This window comes from Pseudonaja textilis, chromosome 8 (assembly GCF_049901715.1).
Source record: "Pseudonaja textilis isolate UNSWEBS1 chromosome 8, rPseTex1.2, whole genome shotgun sequence".
Taxonomy (NCBI): Eukaryota; Metazoa; Chordata; class Lepidosauria; order Squamata; family Elapidae; genus Pseudonaja; species Pseudonaja textilis.
In genome coordinates, this window is record NC_141997.1 from 32092801 (window position 1) to 32111081 (window position 18281).

General features: G+C 40.9%; 1 protein-coding gene across 2 annotated transcripts in view; it reads right to left on the reverse strand.

Annotated features, from left to right (window-relative positions):
* GPC6 (glypican 6) overlaps positions 1 to 18281 on the reverse strand; it is a 900996-nt gene that overhangs the window by 58077 nt on the left and 824638 nt on the right. For both annotated transcript variants that reach the window (XM_026708353.2, XM_087937990.1), the window contains exons 5-6: positions 6349 to 6479; positions 3433 to 3576 (exon numbers count right to left, since the gene is read on the reverse strand). In XM_026708353.2, coding sequence (XP_026564138.1) covers positions 3433 to 3576; positions 6349 to 6479 — 275 coding nt within the window. The remainder of the gene's footprint in view (positions 1 to 3432; positions 3577 to 6348; positions 6480 to 18281) is intronic.

Here is an 18281-nt window from a genome sequence, read left to right on the forward strand (position 1 = left end):
GCTCACTCTGTTACGCAATGCTAGGGATTCGAACCGTTGAACAGCCGACCATTCTGATCAACAAGCTCAGCATCTTAGCCACTGAGCTACTGCATCCCCTTTACCTTATCAAGGCCTTATAAAGGGGTATCAACACTTCATGCGATCTTGATTCTATCCCTCTGTTAATGCAGCCTAGGATCGTGTTAGCTTTTTTGGCCGTTGCTTCACACTGCTGGTTCATATTTAAGTGATTATCCCCTATGACTCCAAGATCCCTCTCATAGTTACTAGTTAAGTTAGTGTTTAAAAAAGAGGCCTTAGAAAGCCAACAACAACAACAACAACAAAGGATGGTAGTAGTGGTATTTTTTTTCTAAGAGGTAAAAAAAAAAAGGAATAAACCACAGTTGAAGACTGATTGTCAAAGCACCATTGCATATGTTTAATGTAGTTATAAAACAAGGTTTCTTGTCTTAACTTGTATGAAATGTGAATTCCTTAATTAAACTTTATAAGAGAAAGATGCATTATGCATATGGACACTTAACAACAATAAGTGCTTATTTAATGATGAGCAGAGCACTAAAAACGAATCTATTGTAAAATTAATTGGGAATTGAAGTGATTGCACATTAATGTGACAAGCAGGGGATTACTTATTTCAGTAGCCGGTTTGTGCAATTTTCTCCCAAAAGGAAAAAAAAAAAATCTGTGAAATTGCTCTTCTCATGTTTTCTCTTAAAAGTAACATATTACTCTTATATCTTAAGGATAAATATGCAAATGCATATTTTGCAACTACGTTGCTTTAAATCTGCCAACCTGCCCCATCTGGCCTTTTGATCTCTGATTGATCCTCAATTCATAAAAAGGCCAAAAGAGGGATGAAGAAGAAACCTGAAATGGACTTTGTGGAAGGGATTTGGAACCAAGGGACAGCCTGGTTTACCCAAAGGCTGTGAAACAAGTCGGAGCTTCTCACAACTCTCCTGCTTACTAGTAAATGATCGTGGAAAAAGAATATGTGTCTGAACATTGCACGCAAACGACATATGGGTGCGAGGAAGAAAAACCGAGCACTGACATCAAAAATTTGCATTAAGAGTTTTCATGAAGAAAATGCATTAAACTGATTCATGTAAGAGGAAATAGAGCTGAAAAGAGTGTCAAACCCCGAAACCGCAAGCTCCAGCGAGCCGTCTCGGGGTTGCCATTCAGGGAGGAGAGGCTGCAGGGGCATGATTGGGACTGATGCAATTGCTGTGCTGATCAGCTGGGAGGCGGTGAATAGTTCGACCGACTAGCAGCTGGGCATCACGCACTGGGTGGAGGCTGCAATGCTGCTCCACGTGTTGATAAGCAGCTGGGTGTCAGAGCTGATCAGTTGGGAAATGAAGCACTGATCAGCTGCGGCATGGAGAGCTAGACCCGGCTGAAGATTCCAGGCTGTTTGTGGTGCCCGGAAGCCGAGGGGATGGGGTAGGAGCACGCAAGGGGATTTAAGGCGCGGAAGAGAGGCCGTGGTTAGCGCTGACTTTGGTTGTATGTCACTCATTGCCAGGTTTTTATGCCTTCCAGGATAAAATGCTTCAAACAAAACTGTGTTGCTTGCAGTTTCTTGGTGCTGGATGTTTGGAATATGACAAAGAGTTTTTTTAGGGAATCTCTCTTAACTGATGCATGCATTCAGGGAAACTTCCCTATATTTGGAAGACTTGCAAAACTAAATAGTTGAAGTTGGTTCTGCAACCTATAGAAGAAATTGGGCTTTTTATTCCAGGGCTCTTCATCGGGAGCCAGTGATGATGAAGTAAAAGAAGAGAAAGGCTTGTCTTTCCCATGGAAAATGCTTAAAGGGCCATGTGAGAGGCTCTTATGTTGTTCTAACACCGTGATGGTGAACCTATGGCATGTGTGCCACAAGTGACACGCAGAGCCATTTGTGCTGGCATGAGAGCCGCAGGCAAACTTACCTCACTGCGCATACAATTGCCTCACAGCTGATTTTTGGCTGGTTTGAGGCCTTTTTCAGCCTCCCAGAGGCTTGAAAAAAGCCTCTACAGGCCGAATAGGCCCGTTTCGTCACTTCCTGTAATACCGGAAGTGACGAAATGGGCCTATTCAGCTTTCAGAGGCTTCTTTTAAGCCTCTGGGAGGCCAAAAAGGCCTCAAACCAACTGAAAATCCGCTGTGAGGCGCAATGCAGGTAAGGGGGGTTGACGGCAGGACTGTTCTAATGGTTTGCAGAAAAATATCATAGTGACTTACATTTTGTTTCTTTTCTTGTATCCCAACATATTGTCTCAATATACGGCTCTATTTTTGAGAGGAAAACAATCATCCTTGCAGTGCCATGTCTTTTCTTTGTCAACTTTACATAATCGGGGGAGAGGATCAACTTTCTAAATAACGGTCTTTCAATTTTAGCCAGAAAGAGATTAAACCAGGTAGTCCTCGATTTATGACCACAACTGAGCCCAACATTGATGTTGCTAAGTGAGAAATTAGTTAAGGGAGTCTTACCCATTTGACCACCTTTCTTGCTACATTTGTTAAATGAATCCCTGCAGTTGTTAAATTAGCCACACAGCTGTTAAGTTGTTGTGGTTCGCCGGCAGCAGGTGCAAATGGCTGAGGTCTCGGAGAGCGAGGACTCAGGTGAGGGGCCTGCGGGTGATGCTGGGATGGGGCTAGAACTATCAGGGAGTGGAATGCTGCCTTCGGAGATTGTGGAGGCTGGAAGCAGTGATGAAGAGGTCCTCGAGGAGCCTGTGCCCAGTGCGCATGCGCGCAGGGCTGCTCAAAGGAAAGAGCAGCTGCAGCAGCATGGGCAACTTGGGAATAAGGCTGCAAGGTAACTGCCCCTCCCTTCAGAGATAAAAGCCAGCTGAGAAACCGGAGTTCTTTGCAGGAAGCAAAGAAGTTTTTGCACTCAAGCCATGTGGATGTTTGGACTCTCTTATTTTGTGTTTGGAGACTCTTTGTGTTTGAAATATTTCTTGGCAACTTTATCTAGTGTTCTTGGCAGCCCTGCACAACCTTGGCAAGGCTCCTTCTTATCAGAGACAATTAGTTTGAAACAGCCTTTTAACCAGGAAGGAACGGAATTTGTAAAGAATCATGAAAAGGTTTTGCTGTTACCTCCATCTGGTGCTTGTTTCCGTGGAACAAGGTTTGGGTCAGAACATGGGTGGGGTTGGCTTCCCCATTGACTTTGCTTGTTGGAAAGTTGCGAAAAAGTGATCACACGACCCCCTGCAACCGTCATAAATGTGAGTCCGTTGTCAAGCATCTGAATGTAAACCACCCCTATGGGGATGCTGCAATGGTCATAAGTGTGAAAAATGATCATAAGTCACTTTTCTTCTGTGCCTCTGTAACTTCAAACGGGTTTTAAATGAATTGCTGTAAGTCGAGGCCTACTTGTTCATGATCACAGAAGGTACTTACCAGCCTGTCCAAGCTGGTCCCAGCAGCAGTTGTTGGTCTTTCTTCCGGGTTATAAGGTCGAAAGCGAGCGTTGAAGTTTTCAGGAATGGATCGAGAAGATCTTACGCCTGGAGCTGGTTTAGGCTGTCCACACCCTTGGAAAACCTACAAGAACAATGTTCAGTTACACACAAAAGAACCACTGAAACAAGAATTCCAATCATTCATTTTCTGTCTGGATAAAAACCTAACATATGTTATAAAGCTTGAAATGTTTGAATCAGTAGAATTTATCTTTACTTGCTATGCAAAACTTTGGTGGATTTATTGGCTAAAGGTCATCTATCAACCAATATACTGTAATTTTACAAATTTCAGGTTAGCATTAAGTAAATCTGAACTGAAAGCTCCTATCTGCTGTATCAGATAGGCCTTGGTTCATGAATGCCGTGTTAGAATGGTTCTGGTTTGGGTTTTCAATCCACACATAGGCTGAACAATGGCTTTGCAGTTTGCCAATTGCTGTTTTCAGCATCAATTACCTGAGCAAGGGCTGTTTGAAAGGCCATACTGCAATCTCCTGAAATTCTTAGGCTTTGTTCTTTTAAGACTGTGCACCTGTTCTGGTCTCACTGGTCAGACCTTTTGTTCTGGAACTTCACAACTGCCCCATTTTCCATGGAAATGTGATCTTTTTAGCAACGGCTGCCTATTTCATAACCCATTTTATAATACTGTATGGGAATACATTTCTCTGGCAAACTCAGTGGTTGAGGCCTTTTTTAAAAAAATAAAAAATGAACGCACTTGGGTTTCTAAATAGAACAGAACTGAACTAAGAGATATTCAGGATAAAAGTAGACATTGGTATTAATCCCTACTAATGTTTGTTCAGAAAAGGCATTTACATTAATAAAGGAAAATAATAATAATAATATATGTCCTGAGAATCACAAAACTGCGAAAAACTATGGAATTTTAATAAAATAGGGGCAATAACAGGCTTATGTTTGACTAGAATAGTGGAGAAATCTTTCTACTCCAATGTGTTGCAACTGAATATTAATATTCCTTAGATGAAGGAAGCACATATGGATGATTATGAATGAATGAGGATTATGATTTGTCATAAAACTTTAGCATAACTTATGATACAGTTAGGTGAGTCTAGAAGACTTGAAAAGGAGGAAATTAAGCTAATAGATGCTACTTACTATTAAATCAGAGACTCTACCAACATATCACAAACTACAGTTGTCTGTACTGAGATCAGGTAGGGCTAGAGGAGTATGGATCTAGATGAATAATTTATCCCATTTTTTAATCATGTTAGATATTAAAAGCCTGTTACACTGGCATATATGAGTGACCCTGTCATGAGCTTGTCAGAAATATTGCCAAGAAAGTAATTTGTGAGTAAATGAAGAGATAAGGTATGTGTTTTCCTAGAGCAACCGATACCAATGGAAAAAATGTTGGCTGAAGCAGTGGGAACTTTGCGACAAAGTGACCAGGTCATCTTGAACTTCAAGATTCTATAAGAAATGGAACTGAAGCCCAGCTGTACATACTAGTTTTCATGAAAGCCAATATTAATAAGCTTAGAGAAGAACTAGGTGGAAACTTATGGATAAAAATCCCAGGTCAGAAGATCCAAAGATGGCTTCTACACAACATACTTTTTTTTGTGTGTAGCAATAGCAAAAACACTTAGACTTATATACCACTTCATACAGCCCTCTCAAAGCAGTTTTTGCCCACAACAATCTGGATCCTCATTTTACCAGCCTTGGAAGGATGGAAGGCTGAGTCAACCTTGAGTCGGTTAGGATTGAACTGCTGGCAGTCAGCAGAATTAGTCTGCAGTACTGCATTCCACCACAGCTCTTATAGAGGATATATTTTCACTATGGAGCCTTCATCCTATTGCTAAGGCCGGGTGAAGTTTGGTCAAGATGATCCGCCAACAAAATGTCTTCCACAGGAAATCAAAAAACAAACTTCTCTGCAAACATTCCATGTTTCATAGAGGGAGGCTCCAGTTGGGCTCCTTCCTACATGCCTGGAGATTCTGACCTCTATGGCCATTTATATTTTTACTGTGACATCTCCCCCTGCCCCTAAAAAAGAGTGTAGTGGTTAAGACTCCCGGCTACAAACCAGGAGACAGTGAATTCTAGTCCAGCCTTAGGCATAACTTTGGGCCAGTATCTCTCCCTCAGCTCTAGAAAGGAGGTAAGGGCAAACCACTTCCAAAAATGCCTTGCCAAGCATGCTGTAGGAATAACCCAGGCAGTCACTGAGAATCAAAAGCTGATTCAAAGGCACAAACGAACAAGTAAACAAAATTTTCTAGCATCCTTTCCTTTTGCTTCCATTGAACGTTCTGCCCAAGGCACTGCATTTTTAGGAAGGACATTGACAAATTGGAATGTATTCAAAGGCGAAAAATAAAGTTGATATGGCTAGATAGGGGGAAAAAAACACCCATGAAAAACAGGAAATAATATTTAACTTGGAAAAGAGAAGACCTGATTTTCAAACACCTGCAGGGATGTCGTGGAGAAGAATCCTAATCCGTGATTGTTATTGTACCCTTATTGTAGCCTATGCTTATTGTATCCTATGACCATTATTAAGTGTTGTACCTTATGATTCTTGACTCTTGATGAATGTATCTTTTCTTTTATGTACACTGAGAGCATTTGCACCAAGGCAAATTCATTGTGCATCCAACCACACTTGGCCAATAAAGAATTCTATTCTATTCTATTCTATTCTATTCTATTCTATTCTATTCTATTCTATTCTATTCTATTCTATTCTATCCTATCCTATCCTATCCTATTCTATCAAGAATTGCTCAACAGACATGAATGCAATATAGCCTTATAGTATGCTATCTATTCCAAACATTTAATAGCAAAAAATTGATACCTTTCCAGTCACATGCACACTGTTTTCTTGCATGTTCATAATGGCTTCAGAAATTTTGACATCAATGGGATCCATAACTGACTCAATGTTGAATGGTCCCTCTAGTCTGTCTGCTACCAAAAGCATGGCATCTGTTAAAGAACAAATGAGTCGGTCATTAGATAATCAGTAACTGTGGAACTTCACGCGTTATGCTAAATCTTGCAATTATCTCAGGTCAAAGTAATGAAAACAAGCTAGTCTCTTATTTGCCATACAGAATTCACAGAACGCATGAACAAGTAAAGCAGATTTTTAACAAGCCCTCACAGTGCAATCTTGGCTCCAAAAATTTGCACTGCTTTAACTACTGTATATTTCAGGAGTCTCATCCTAGATGTATTGCAGGTGTATCTGGACGACATTGAAGGCGTGTTTTTCAGCTGGATGCCTACTCTTAAAACACAGTTATAGGTGGACTCTCTTCAGTGTGGACTCTCCGTCTGCATAGCAGGTGTGTGTAGCAGGTGTGTTGCATGCTAAAGTTGGATGGCCCACGGAGACTCCTTTCAGCAGACAACAGGATTGCCTGCCCTGCTGAGTCTCACTTTCCACTTCTCTTCTGAGTCACAACTGTTGTGTTCATGTGGATGAACAGGAGAGTTAATTTCTTATGCAATTATTCCCTCTACCCCCTCCATCCTTTGTTAACCTCACTTGAGAGAAATGGGAATAAATTTCCTTTTCCCATCCAGTAAGTGCACCTATTCAAATGAGTGTTTCTCCACGGATATTCAGGGCAAATGATTCTGACAAACAGCCACTTTGATCAAAAGAACCATAGGTGCCTGGTTTTAGGCAGATAAGAAAAGACAATACTCAATCTTTGTTGTGTGTGTGTGTGTAGCCCCAAAGTTCCATAACTTTGGGGCTTCCACTATCCCCCAACACCCAAAATTCCTGATATATAGGAAAGCTCCAACTAAGGAATAAGAAGCAGCTTAAAACTTTTCTCCCCTAAAGCCATCTGCTGTCATCGGTACGTAAGAAAAGAAAAGAAAAAAGACAACTGAGAGTTGACAAACTGAATTAATTAAGAATGCACGTTCTACTTTTTCATGCAGCAAAGACAAAGGATTCTTTTGTCATTACACCTGAAACAGATAATTTGCTAAATAATTCATTCCTAGATTTATCCATCATACAAATGAAACCTGATAGAAACCAACCCTTGGTGGATAAGTCTAGAGTTTTGCACAAGGCACTGAAAACTTCAACTTGACATAGCAGGATCTTGTAATTAAAGCAGCTGTTCTCTCTAACCCCAAGGACTCCATTTCCTTGCAATACAAAATGGGATAAATATTGGATTCTTGCCATGATGTACAGGTACAAGCCAAGTTTGATGCTTTGGGCTTTTTACAAAATGCAGCTTGATGTGGGAAGATACATTTTATGATACCACTGGGGCTACATAAGCTCATTTGTCTAATTACACACCATTCTCCGGGTGTGTAATACGAGGTGATGATGTACCCATACTGTCCTTGTTACAGTATACCTCTGACAATCTGAACCACTGCCAGCTTATCCATCAACTTGCTTAGTATTCTGGAGCTTACAAGTGTTCTTTTACCCCAGCCCAGAATTATTTTGCCCCCCTGGAACAGACTGAATGATAAATTCTGGGTCAAAGACTTTGTTAGTTAATCAATCTTTTCAAACAATTTGCAGACATCGGAGGGCTCATAGATTTAGCATGACCATGTACACATTACCTTTAAAAAGCAATAATAATTTAAAAGCAAATATTTAGTTTAATTTTCTTTCTATATTCATATCTTTGCATAAAACATTTTGACAGGAATTAGTCGGTGGTGGTATTCTACCGGTTTGGCCCACTTCAGCTGAACCGATAGTAAAAAAAACAGCTACTGGTTCAGCCGATATACTTTTCTTTTTCCTCCCAATGATCAGCTGTTCCATTGATCAGCTCTGCCAGGATCCCTCTCACTGCCTTTCTGCTTCGTCCAGGAGGCTTCCCTGAGGCCCAGAAGGCAAAATGGGGCGCGCAGAGTGTGTGTGCTGCACGGACCCCCTGCGCCATGCCCACCTAGCCACTCCCACAGAATCAGTTGTAAAAATATTTGCATCCCACCCCTGGAATTAGTGCTTTTGTAGCTGAGGGGTCTTTGGTGTACTCTCAACTTGGTTTTCTTGCAGACGTTTTATTATCCAAGCTAGGTAACATCATACAATGCTACTGTAGGTAATGCTAGCATTGATAACACTACCTAGTTTGGGTAATGAAAAATCTGCATAAAAACAACCAAGCTCAGAGAACACCAAGTGTGATGCCCCAGGGCGTGACACAAAAATAAATAACCAAGCCATAAAAATAGAAGAAAGTCCCTTTAATGCCTCCAACTTGGCCCCAATGTCCAATTATCCTTGGATGGATATCAAACTGTTAAAGAAAACAGTATATGGAGGAAGTAAATGCAGTCCGCACCCAAAGTAAAGTTAATTCGAAAGAAAAAACCCAACGCAAACCACACTGAAGGAATTACTACGGCAGGCAAGGATGATTAATTGCAGACTTCTACCAGATAATGCAGCAACCACAGTTGGGAGGAAGCCAAAACACAGATAAGCTCTGACACAAATAATGCATGCTTTGCTTCCAGCAATTTTGCCATGTGCAGTTTGTCCTTTTAAACAGTCCTCCCAGCTGCAGCCCATGAAGGGGATCAGGGCCCCTTCCTCCCCCATAGACCATGTTTCTCCCTTATCCATTCCTCCCTGTGTGCCCTAGGTGGGTCTTCTTCTGAATGCCCATCTGGCCTGTGCCCTTCCACAGTTTCCTCCACAACCACTGGAGCCACACTCCCACTCCTTGTCAGCTGTTCCATCTCTCCCTTGGAGTCAGACTCCAACAGACACCAAGGATCCCTCATTTCAACCCTGAGTTAGAAATATTACTCTTTATTGTTTTGTTGCTATTGATCACAAATTCATTGCAATTAGGAGCAATGCTTGAAAACTGGATCCTCATACATGAATGCTCAATTGCCTTCTGCACTTTCTTTCATTGCATCATAATGCAAAACCATGTTTCGTGTAAATAAGTAGAAGAGACAGGAGAAATTTCATTGTCACATGTACCACTGAATTAGGCCATTTAAAAAGTCAATCAGTGAAAGAACACTACATTTTAGTTTCGACTGAGGATCAGAAAATTAAGTCAATCTGATTCATAGACTCATATGGGCTACTAAGTCAACCGATTTGATGGCAACTGAAACCAGAATTTGATTCCAAGATTATGTCATTTATTGATGGGAAATATTTAAAAAATGGTTGATTGGTTGGTTAATGTTGTAGGGAAGATATATAATTAAATGAAACCTTCAATTTGGCATTGAGAAGGAGGAGGCCATGTGGCATGAAAAAGCTCTTTTTTTTGCTGAACTTTGAATTATATATTGTTAAGTCAAGATTTTTCTAGACAAAGTATTTCTTGGTTACTTAAAAGTTTTAACACAGATAAAGGTCCTTATTTGTTTCATTACAGTACAGGTAGTCCTCAACTTACAACAGTTCACTTAGTGATCATTCAAGTTAGCACTGAAAAAAGTGACATGACCATTTTTCACAGTTGCAACCTCTGCAGCATGTCCATGATCACTGGATCAAAATTCAGATGCTTGGTAACTGATTCATATTTATGATGGTTGCAGCTTCCTGGGATCATGCAATCCCTTTTGATGACCTTCTGACAAGCAAAGTCAATGAGGAAGCCAGATTCGCTTAACCACCAGGTTACTAACTTATTAACTGCAGTGAGTCACTTAACAACTGTGGCAAGAAAGGTCATAAAATGAGGCAAAATTCAATTGACCAATGTTTCACTTAACAACAGAAATCTGGGGCTGAATTGTGGTCCTAAGTTCAGGACTACTTGTACCCTGGAAAGTGGTATGAGATCTCTATCTGCCATGCCCCTGGTGGAGACTGACTCTGAGGGAGAGGAGGAACAGCCGACAGGGAGTGGAAGTGTGGCTCCGGAGGTTGTGGAGGAGGCTGGGGAAGGGCAGAGGCCAGCTGAGCACTCAGAGGGGGACCCAGGCCCATTCTGTCTCCATCCTAGGGCGCGCAGGGAGGAGAGGATAAGAGAGAGACGTGATCTACTTGGGAGGTGAGAGCCTTGATCTTTTTCATGGGCTGCAGCTGTGACAACTGAATAAGAAAATGGACATGCATACAGGCGAGCACTGGAAACAAAGCGGAAATATCTCTAGTTTATGGTTCCTCTCTGAGTTTGGCGTCCTTCCCAGTGTGTGTTCTGTTAACTGTGGACATCCTCCAGCCCTTATCTTGCCTGGTTTGTGTTGGTTTTCCCCTCCTTCTTGTAACTGTTTGCGTGGGAGTTTTTTTGTCTTCTGTCAACGATATTTGGAGTTTGCAAGCAAAGTGAAGGAATAAAAGGGGCTTCACCTGTTTTTTTGTGACTGCATTTGTTTTGTATCACACTATCGTAAAGACGAAGACATTATGGATCATATTTTCTGTGTTCCCCAAGCCCTGCTTTTTCTAGTTTCGTCTTCTAGTGTAGTGATATTTCTTCTTTTAAAAGAAAACAGGTAATGCCTCACAACAGTGGCTGATTATACCTGGGGAACAGGGGTGGGTTTCAAAAATTTTAGCAAGGGGTTCTTTGCCCGGTTGCTGGATGGGTGTGGCCATGGTGGTCATGGCCTAGTCGGCCTCCTGCACCATGGTGGTGGCAGGTCTGTGTGTTTTTGCCCTCCCCAGACTCTGTAGGTTTTCCTTGAGTCTCCAGGTGGGCGAAAATGGCTTACCTGGGCTCCAGAGGCTCTCTGGAAGCCGGAAATGGTCCCATTTCCAGCCTTCTCAAACTTCTGGGAGGCCTGTTTTTCACCTTTCCTGAGCCTTCGCACATGCCCTGCACTTACCTGCATCCAAAACAGGCCACTTGAGGACTTCTGGGAGGGGGAGGGGAGAAGCGGCAGGGCCAGCCAGGGGTGGGATTTGGGGGTTCTCTGCAGAATTTTAACTAGGGGCTCTCCCAAGCCCCTGCACAACCCCCTACAGCTCATCCCTGCCGGGGAGGATAAGAAAAATTCCAATGAGCAGTCATGTTCCCTAGCAGGCATGACATCTTGTACTCTGTTTGGATTTGTAAATGGAAAACACCAGATGCTCTGCATCTGGCACATGATTTCTTAAACTTTCATTCAAGCGATTAGTTGCTTCTGGATTTCTAGAGCCTTTGACTAGCACAGAGTCATAGGAAAATCAATTCTACACAGGGTTCGTTTGTTTATCTAGCTTTTGTCTTACAATTATTTTGCTTTATTTATTCCAGCGTAGTTAAGAATAAAAGAGCTTCCTCTTTTCCACTGTTGTCTTCAGAACATTTTTGATAATTTGAAATAAAGACATTCTCAACGTCCTAGGGACCATTCCTGCTGACCTGGGATTTGGAGTTTAGTGTTGCTTTCATTATTCCACAGCTGAGGAGGTCAGTCACTGTTTCTGGATCATTCACACCCACTATGCACTCTTGAGTGAGAACCATAAACCAGTAAATCATTCTACACAGTAAAAAAATCTAAACTCAATCACTCTGACATCTTAGATAAGCTGAGTGAAATCTTATGAGATCTTGCACAAGATAGTCAAGATACTGAAACACTGAAAAAAGATTTGTGATCTTGTGAAACTTTAGTGATTTTACATATGTTTTCTACTATTAATTTATTTTCTTTTAGGTGTCCATAAGTGACTTTGAATTCTGATTCTGATATAGACAGGATAATGACTTGGAGCATCTTCTAGCATCAACTAGTCATTACTCAAGTAATAAAAAACCCTGTCCCCATTGATGTTTTTTCAGCACAAGAATGATTGGATGACTTTAAAAGGTGCTGTGTGTAACCTTGGTATCTAACCCTGGCAGCATCTTTTTGTATGTGATTGTGTGACTCCATGTTTCCTTCAACTCATACAACATCCTTAGCCCTACTGGTCTTAAGATAATGTTTTCTCCTTTATGCTAACGGCAGCCAATGGCAGCCAAAGGCTAGGTTAAAAACTGCCGAACTTTGCCAACCTTACGTCAGAGGTGAAGTTAGACGACCAAAAGTAAGTAGGATCAGTGAGGTGCTTATTGACTATTTCTGGAAAATGTGGGTATCTCCTTTCTCCTCCATGTTCTGGCTTGCCATCATTTTGCTGCCGTGTTCCTAAAGAGCCATGCTGTCAGCTTTGGAAGCCATATTAACACCAGAAGCTTCCACGCTGCCACATTCTTGAGCCTGGGAAATGGGAGGGGGGAATTTCATGGAGCCTATGTGGTTAGACAAAATAGCATTCTTCTTCTAAGCCAAGGTCATGTTATTTCTGCACCTGGATGAGGAACGGTTGAGGGGACGTCTTAAGTTGGGGCGGATGGTGATTGGGGCATGTGATGCAATGAAGGGTGCAGGGGATGGAGTTGTAATTTTTTACTTATTGGAGGGAAATCCGGAACTTTCACATTCGGGATTTCCCAGATGTGCCAGTTTACTACTCTAATAAAAGGAAACTTTGAGAACATGTCTGTCTCAGAGTTATTTATTGGAGTTGAGGTTTTCTGGAACTCTGACACATGCGATGCCAGGATTGGAAATGCTTAGTTGGCAATACTGTTAAGCCCACGGTGATGCCGGCTTCATGCTACACTGAATGTGGAATGACAGAACCATCTCCCATCTCAAAGCAAGAAGGATTTTGTTGGCTATCTGAAGAAAAGAAAAGAAGGGAAAGGAAATTGTTCCGAGTCTGCTTGCCACTGTACTTTTTTGCACAGGTGAAAGCAGAAAAGCAGAAGAAGAATCCTAGAGCCTATTATGAATGTCTACAAAGAGTATATATATTAAAGATTTTTAAACGAGACAGTAGATTAAACAGATACTTTTTTTTTTTTGTAAAGCAGTGTTACTATTTTTTCATCACAATAGTTTATGTATTTTTTTTTTTTGTAAAATGTTTACTTCTTATTGGTCTCAAAAGAAGCTATTGCTTTCTTTCTTCATTATCTTTTGAGCAGAAATCTATCTTGGCTCTTTTTCTGAGTTCCCCCATGTATGGTAAGACACACTGGTATCTTTCAGGCAAATTAGAAAATTAATAAAAGCAAATTAATATTTGTTCTGGCCAAAATCCAAGCTGAACTCCCATGTGAAAGTGTTAGGCATATGCTTAGCTTGACAAGCGAAATTAATAAGATGTGGGCTGTAACCCTATGCACCATTACTTGGGAGAAACTGTAATTGATCTCAGCAGGATTTTTTAAATAGATTTTCATCTGCTTGTTTTGCTGAAATTATGTTCACCTTTGGCCATAACCAGCCATACCTTATGGGCTTAAAGGTGATTGCAAATACGCCACTAAAATATTTTTATCTGCAGTGATAGTTCAGATGGAATGTAACAAAAACTCATAATTTAATGAAATTGCTCTAATGATGGGCTTCTGCAATATGGCTTAGAGAAAGGTAACACCTGAATTAAATTGATTCACGGGAAGTCATTTCTAATAAATATAATGTTAGCTCTCTGAATTATATCAAAAACTCTACTTTTTAAAACATAAATTGAAAACCCTGTAACTTACAGTGTACTTTTTTGGGTTTGAAAAATTAATATATGAACGTCACAGATATCTCTCTCTTTTTGCTTACTGAAAGGACTGAGCATTTGGTTTTGGTTTTATCTTACAGGAATCCAGAGTTGTTAAAAAGGACTGCGTGATCCCTTTTTCAAAGGGCATGTCGTTTACATGTAAAAGCTATCATTTATAGTAGACCATTGATCACAGGAAATGGCTACTGCACAGCTGCCTTTAGGTCAAGAGTCCCCTCCCCGGGCCACTGGCCATGGCCCATTGGGAACTGAGCTGCACAAGTGGAGAGCAAGGGCACAAGGTCCCACTTGTGCAAGCATTGCCGTGAACATTGTGGGTGCTTGTACATGCGCACATGCACATGTGCTTATCCCTCCCACAAAACCATCCACTCTTTCCTCCTCCCCTCCCCCCACTCTGGGATGCAAACCCAAAAAAGTTGGGGAACTCTGCTTTAGACCATTTCAGACGTGTTATTTGTTTAATACGCCATTCCTACCACAACCATTCAACCTGCTGAAGAATATCAGGAGTGTATGTCCAGAGTTTATATTCCCAGTGGGGTCACCCAAGGCACAAAAGTCATATCAGTTGCCCAACGAAAGATAGCAGGGATTTATATCAAGCAGCATCAATACAGAAAGATCCTGGAGAAGGAAGATCACTTTGGTGACAATGGCAAAGATGCCAACTTAAAGCAACAGGAAACCCCTCCTGCATTTTAACCAATGAAATCATATGGATAGAAAATATAAAATGATTGACGACACAGTGAGCTCATGGTTGGAGGGCAATCAACATGGTACTGAGAAAGAGTTAAGGGTCTTTCAGAATATTAACTGTGTTTATGATGTAGCTAGACATTGGAATGTTTGGTTGATGTTATCACACCAGAAAAGAAAACCCAAAGCTGCAAATACAGAATTACCAATAAAGGAGAGTATTTGTAGCTCAGTGTTGAAAGGAGGGACCCCTGGTGTTCTTTGAGCGTGGTTTTTTTTTAAAATAATGCATAAATTTTATTACTTAAACTAGATAACATTATCAGTGCTAGTGCTTGCTAGTGTTAATGGAAGTGGTCTTGGGGTGGTGGTAATGAAATGTCATCATTTATTTTATTTATTTATTTGGTTTGTCAATCGCTTACAAAATAATAGGTATAAGTATAAACATGAGTAAGAATACAGGAAATAGGTATGATTAAATGGGGACAATAGGATAGGGACGGGAGGCACGATGGTTCACTTATGCACGCCTCTTAGGAATGGGGTGAGGTCAATAGTGGATAGTTTGATAGTTTAAAGGAGTGGGGGTTTGAGGATGTAACAACAGAGTCAGGTAGTGCGTTCTAGGCATTGACCACTCTGTTGCTGAAGTCGTACTTTCTGCAATTAAGTTTGGAGCGGTTAACATGGAGTTTGTATCTGTTGTGTGCTCTTGTATTATTGCGGTTGAAGCTGAAGTAGTCATTGACTGGTAGGTCATTGTAGCAGATAATTTTGTGTACTACGCTTAAGTCCAACCGTAGGTGACATAGTTCAAGATCATGAAACAACCAGAGAGAACCAAGAACCCCCTAAAGGCAGATTTACAGTGGAAACGTGGACTGTTAGAAGCTGAACATGAGAAGATTCAACAGAGTGGAACATGAAATCAATCAATCACCCACTGACTTCTAGGCATCAGCAAATTGAGACGGACTGGAATTGGTCACCTTCAGTCAGAACAACATCAAACTCAGGACATGAAAAACAAAGAAGTTATGAGTGGTATAACAATAACAATGCTTGGCTGTAATGCTGGACAAATAAATACAATTATTTTAAAAATAACAAGAAATTGCCATGAAATCTGAACCATGGTAGAAAAAAAGTCTCTCATTACTGAAAAAGAGCTGGAAAGATCTGTTTTAGGAGATTATAAGCTGCCATTTGACAAACTAGCAGTGTCAGAGCTGCTATCATTGGCTGAGGATAGACTTCTAGTCTGCCATGCGCTATAGAGGGAGGAAGCTGGATGGGAAGAGCAACAGTGATTGCTCATCATACCTTCCAGACACAAGTCAAGGTCAAACCATGGAGAATGGAATGGAATGGCTAATGGCTCACTGACTAGCTGCCAAGGAAGAGACATTTCCCAAAACAGTTTATTCAAAGTTAATTGGACAATATGGGATTTACAAAAGGGAAGGAACTGGTGAGGAACTGGTTAACCAGGGAACTTTGGCACATGAATACTTAGTTCTGGCGTTGCTGTACAACAGTCCACTTGGTTTTTAGTAAAAGTATACCTTTCACTACAACTGGAGTCAAGGGTCTTTCTTTGCTGAGGAACCAAGTCAAGGCAGGTCTGAAAACTGGGTTTTTCATGATTTCCCTTCATCTCTCAGAATCTAGACCAAAAGTCACACACAAATGACAGGGTTGCCATGACATGCAGTATAAATACTTTATACTATTATCTTTTTGTTGTTAGGTCCTGAAATTTCTTGTTTTAGGGAAGGGGTTTAAGATGAACATTAATGCTATGCAACTATTTCCAAGAAATCTCAGATATAATCTCTGATATATGTGTGTGTGTGTGTGTGTGTGTCTGTGTATATATACAGTAGAACTTTTGCAGTGGTGGGATTCAATTTTTTTTACTACTGGTTCTGTGGGCATGACTTGGTGGGTGTGGCAGCGGAAGGATACTGTAAAATCTCCAGTCAGAGGTGGTATTTGCTGGTTCTCAGGACTACTCAAAAGTTCCGCTACCGGTTCTCCAGAACTGGTTAGAACCTGCTGAATGCCACTTCTGGTCATGAACACTTCTGACCATGACCAAAAAGGGTTCTGACCAAAAAAATTCACAAAAGTTTTGAATCTGGTCATGAACACATACTTTGGTGGTGATCGAACATGACCCCTGACCCAGAAATTCCTGAAGACAAATCATTAGAAGACAAAGAAATTGTCAAAGTATGGAGTGAATTATGTCAGGACCAGAGGTTCTATTTTACATCAGAGTTGGTATTCAGCAGGTTCTCACCAGTTCTGGAGAACCAGCAGCAGAAATTTTGAGTAGTTCAGAGAACTGGCAAATACCACCTCTGGCTGGAGATTTTACAGTATCCTTCCCCTGCCACACCCACCAAGCCAGGCCCACAGAACCGGTAGTAAAAAAAAATGAATCTCAACATTGCTATATGTATATATTTAATTATAATTAAATCAACAGTGGTGGGCATTGAATATATCTGTTCATATAAACAAGGCTGAGAAAAGGCTTCCTTGAGATTAAAGCTGCCGATTGATTGGTTGATTGCTGAATTCGTACCTCATTTTTCCCCTGTGGAGTTCAGAGCAACATACTTAGAAATGGCTAGCTATTTCTTGTCAAAGAAAGGGAAAGTGAACTAGATTATACAAAATTTTATACAGTATATAAAATGTTAAATGTGTCAACAGAACATCAAATATGAATACAACTAAAATGGAGATTTCATGAGCTCATCATTAAATGATTTGCAGATACAGAGTGGAAAAAAAATCCAGCTTTTTTTCCTGCCCTAACAGAAGCTATCAAGAAAGCAAGATTCATCTGGAGATGACTTCAAAAATGTTGGGTAAAGTCTTAAGGGCTCTTTCTGATTCTGTTTTGCACTCTAATTTTCCATGCTCTGTTTGGGTGAATTTTCTTCAAATTCTCAAATTCCCAATAAAGATCATGCAAGATTAGCAGCTGATTGTGCAAGCTGAAGTGTGATTCAAAATTTTTTCCATCCCTTTCCAAGCCAATCCGTTCTCTAGGACTGTGTTTTTCAACCACAGCAATGCTAAGATGCATGGACTTTAACCAATGTTGGCTGGGGGATTTTGCGGGTTGAAGTCAACACAACTTTCACATTGCTGAGGTTGAAAAACACTGCTCTAAAGCATGTGGCCCTCCCATCATTTAGCCAGATATTCAATGAATGGCTTTGCTTTCGCACAATCTATTCAGAATTGAATGGCATCGGCCCTCTCAACTCCTGGCAAATAGATGGGGAAGAAATGGATGTAGTGACAGATTTTATTTTCGTGGGCTCCAAGATCACCGCAGATGGGGACTGCAGCCAGGAAATTAAAAGACGCTTGCTCCTGAGGAGGAAAGCTACGGCAAATCTAGACAGCATACTAAAAAGCAGAGACATCACTCTGCCAACAAAAGGGTGTATAGTCAAGGCTATGGTTTTCCCAGTCACAATGTATGGCTGTGAAAGTTAGACCATAAGAAAGGCTGA